The sequence below is a fragment of the Rattus norvegicus genome, chromosome X (genome assembly GCF_036323735.1).
Source record: "Rattus norvegicus strain BN/NHsdMcwi chromosome X, GRCr8, whole genome shotgun sequence".
Classification (NCBI taxonomy): domain Eukaryota; kingdom Metazoa; phylum Chordata; class Mammalia; order Rodentia; family Muridae; genus Rattus; species Rattus norvegicus.
The window spans coordinates 143,956,955-143,961,239 of record NC_086039.1 but is presented as its reverse complement, the minus strand read 5'-3'; the positions used below and the strand labels follow the sequence as shown (position 1 = coordinate 143,961,239).

Sequence of the window (4,285 nt, the reverse complement as noted above, 5' to 3'; positions counted from 1 at the left end):
TTCCCAAAGTACTACTTGGATGGTGGTACTTGGATGGTACAAAGTACTGCTTGGACCCAGATAAAATCTGTGGATAGTCATTCGAGACCCTTTAAACCTTAGCCCCACCTCTCCTACCCAATATACTGTTTCTTACTCAAATGGTACTCGATCATCTTCCAAAGAAGATTTGCCTGCTACTCATTTTACTGGACCCAGTTTAAATGCCACCATTTCCCAGAAGCTATGACTCTACCAGCAAGAACCCTTTTTGAGCTCTACACAGCTTTCTCTTGTGCATTTCCCAAGCTAGAAGTCCCTGCTTGGCTACATTGTTTATCATCCAGGGCAGCATCAAGTCTTTGAGGATAAGAAATATCTTATGGTTTATATCTCTTCTCAGGATCTAAGACAGTCCCTCCGTGTTTACACAATGCAATACCAAGTTGTTTCTTTCCTTTCTCCTATCAGCGAACTCACTTCATAATCTAGTATTCTTTTAACATATTGGTCAACTATAAACTTTATCCAAAGTCATATTAACGGAGCAGGAAAAAACCTGATGTAAACTTAGAGGCAAGGTGTCTTTAGCAAACCTATGTTTTATGCACAGTCTTTGGAAAACTCTGGAGAAGATGAGGGTTTTTTTTTCATGTCCTTCTACCCCTTCCATAATCCATTCCACCACCTCCACCCTACCAGCTGTATTTCCACAGCACCGCTCTTATTCAAAACCAAGTTAGCCTTTTAGATACCCTAGGACCTTTACTTCCATAGTCTTTCTGGACTTGCCCCTCCCCATATTCTTTCAGGCTATTTCCCCCTGGTTGCAACATGTGGTCCTCAGGCAATTCCAGGAACTCTGAGGATGCTGTAGTGTTTATTCAGAGTGCTGATCCTGTCATAAGTTCAACTTATTTACAATTAATACACAGACTGTGATAATTAGGGAATTTTAAACTACATAACAGTAATCTTGAACTCAAGTAGAATACCATGGCTTTATTTGCTGATTCCTACATTTATTTTTCTGCCTTTGCTAAAATAAGCATGGACTTCGGTATCTGACCAACTTGCATTCACATAGGGAAAGCACTCAGTGAGCTAAGCATTGCTGTGGACACTAGAAGTTGGGACCTCATCTGCTATTTGAAGTGACCCTAGCAGACACATAAGAAAAACTGGGACCAGTAGATATTGACAGTCTTGCTCAAAATCATTCAGTTACTTTGTGGAGCTAGGGTTCTACTATTGTTGCTTTCAGTAGAACAATACCATGGTATTACCCTAAAGGAAACCCAGTTCATTCTAATTTGTCTGCTACTCTAAATCCACTAATATGGAACCACAGAGAAACGTTTTACATTCCTAAGCAGAAGGCCATCAAGGCCACCAAGGCTACCATCTTACTTGGATTCCTTTTCTTAAAGTGAGCACTGACTTAGCCCAATCACTATAGCATCTATTCGCATCACCATTACCCAAAGCAAATTTTTCCAAAGCAAAATAACCTAAAATATATTAGCTCCACGGTTTCTTTCCAGAAATTGGATGTATGGTATAGTGGGGTAAACCCAGAGGTCTGATCTTACATTTTCGTACAATGTACATGAATTGGCAAAGCAAACAACTTAAAAAGAATAAAATGTTCCATAAGCAAATAAATATCTATGTATTTCCCCTTTAAGAATTTAAAATAAGGTAACATTTATTCACTCAACAAACATCTATTGAGCACCAACAACTGTACTAGGTGCTAAGAAATAACTTGAACAAGATAAACCAGGCTCCCACCCTCACTGGATATGTTTTGCTTTAAAGTTTAAATGATCCTGCTAACTACGTGATATTTGATGTTCTATAATAGAGTTATATTTATGGAAAGTCAGAGTCATAGGACGCCTCTTCTGGAATACTTTTAAATTTTCTTTATGGTAAACTTGATAGAAATATTTAACTTAGAGAAGGAAGATGAGCAGTCTCTGGTATGTTTTCACCAAGCAAGTTGATGGTCAAGTTGACTGTCAAGCCATAAGTTGGTGGATGGTGGGCAATCAAGGAGGCAGTTTAGACCATTCGGTTGCGCTTGTGTGATGGAGAGTCTGTAGCGCCATCACCAAGCTGGGCAGATGTGCGCTTGCGGATTCCCCCACTGTCCAGGCGGAGAGCCAGTTCTTCTGAGCTCAAGGGGTTCTGATCATCTTCAAGGAAGCTACTTTTCCGACGCCCACTGCTGGCAATACCTCCATCTTGTGATGAACTTGGAGTGCCAGATCGCATGCTGATGCTTGCCATGGCACCACTGAGGCCATGAAGCGCAATGGCCTCGTGGAAGGGCTGCAGGTCGACATCCACAGGTGCGCTAGACTCAGTGGCAGCAGCTTGAGTGGAGGCAGCCGCGGGTGGCCTGGGGGACGTCCAGGAGGTGCGGAGCGGCGGGGGTGTGGGGGGAACTTTGCCACAGAGGAAGCTTATGAGGTCTTCCCGGCGAATGATGCTCCTACCCTTCTTCACCCATTCCAGAACATCTCTCACACGACGCTGGTAGCCAACCTGGACGCCCAGTTCAAAACTTCGCTGGGAGGCATCCCCGCTTTCTTTGTAAAGGCTGGTCACAGCCATGGCCGCGTTCTGAAAGGGGTCCCACATAGAGAGTCCTGGCTGCTGGCACCCGGAATCTTTGTAGAGCTGGGCCACAGCGGTGGCTGAGATCTGGAATAGGTGCCAGAGCCTCTGGCGCTCGATCTTGAGCCCCGCCGCATCAGCAGCCGCCTCCTCCTGCAGCTCGGGGGACAGCTGCTCCGCCTCGGCCAGGCACTGACGCTCCCACTTGGAAAACCAGGGCCCTGCGACCTCGGCCTCACGGTCCTTCTGTTGCTCCTCCATCCCTCTCCTCCTCCTCCTCCAGGCCGCGCGCCCTCCTCAGCTGTGGTCTCGGCCGCCGACTCTGCCCTGCGCTCCTCCACCTCCACCTCCGCGTCCGCGTCTGCCTCCGCCTCCACCGCAGCTCACCTCAAGCTTGGGGCCGCCCTCCGCCTTCCGCGGCCGCCGCCACCTTCGCGGGCGCCGCTCGGCGGGCGGACAGACGCGGGAGCTGAGATTCCGATGCTCCGGCGGCGAGCGCCGCCCGGGGCCCTGGTCTCCGCCCCGCCCCGCCCCGCCGGCCCGGCCCGGCCCCCGGCTGCAGCCTCCCAGGCGGGCCAGAACTCCAGCGCCGCCGGCGCCCCTGCGCTCCGCTTCCGGGCTCGCGCAGTCTCCCGCCGTCCGTTCGCCGCGCAGCGGCCTCCCCGCCTCCCCGGGCCAGGCCTGAGCCGTCCGCTCCGCCCCAGCACTCGCTAGCGCCGCGCCTGCCGCACTGAGGGCTCGGAGGTGGCCTGGTGCAGAGCTCTCTCCATGCGGCACTCGGCAGGCGCGGGACCCCCTGTGCACACACAGTTTGGGGGTACTTGTCAGCTCTATCCCAACGAGCTGGTGAAATTTTACAGCCTGTGTTGTCACAGAAGATTATGGAGGCAACTTTATGCTGTCCTTCACCTCTAGGACGCTGATCCAGGGAGGCTGAGGTGGAAGACCCGTCCCTTCTGTGAACTAGACAGACGATGGATGACTTCTACACTTAGAAAACAGACTTAGCATAATTCAATCAGTATTTGTAGAGGGAGAAAAGGTCACTCTAGTGCCCCCTTCTCGGCCTCCTAGGTCTCAGTTTCCCCAGGTGCCCAGTGAGGTGGTTGGAACTAGGTCTCTGAGGAACAGTTGAAAGTCTCTGAGAAGCACTTGAAGGTCATGATTGAGAAGCCCCCTGCTGTCCCCACACAACACTTCTTTGGAACTAGTTGCATACTTATCAAATTCTGAGAGAAATGGCCAGACAGCACTGATTTCCTTAGCCTTCCTATAAAGGTTTATATCATTTTAAAACTTGGGGTGGAAAGTGATCCATTTGCAACTACTCATTACACCAACATTAACTAAAGGAGAAAAAGTAACTGAAAGATCAAACAGAACTTTCTACTACAGCACAAAATTCAGATTCTTTTTGGAAAAAAGTAAAATAAGAATTGCTAGTTAAAATGCAATTCCAAACTAAGCTACAAGGTATGGACAATACTTTTCCTGGAGGCTCCCTAGTTCCCTTTTAATGGTGTAACCCACTTTCACTGCAGACAATTCCAGAACAAACAAAAGAAATTAAAATTGAGCCAAGAATAATATCCAAGGGGAGAGGAACAGACATGTAATCATTTCTTTCTTCAAATTTAGGGGAGGAAAATCAGAATTTTGTAGTTTCTGGTGTAGAATATTT

The 4,285-nt window shown here is 48.3% G+C and overlaps 1 protein-coding gene across 1 annotated transcript; it reads right to left on the bottom strand.

Annotated features, from left to right (window-relative positions):
* Nucleotides 1-840: 840 nt before the first annotated feature.
* Hapstr2 (HUWE1 associated protein modifying stress responses 2) lies at nucleotides 841-2,876 on the bottom strand. The gene has a single exon (NM_001401189.1). It carries the CDS (start codon nucleotides 2,863-2,865, stop codon nucleotides 2,047-2,049), a length of 819 nt encoding a protein of 272 aa, NP_001388118.1. The 5' UTR covers nucleotides 2,866-2,876; the 3' UTR covers nucleotides 841-2,046.
* Between the last annotated feature and the right edge of the window lie 1,409 nt (nucleotides 2,877-4,285).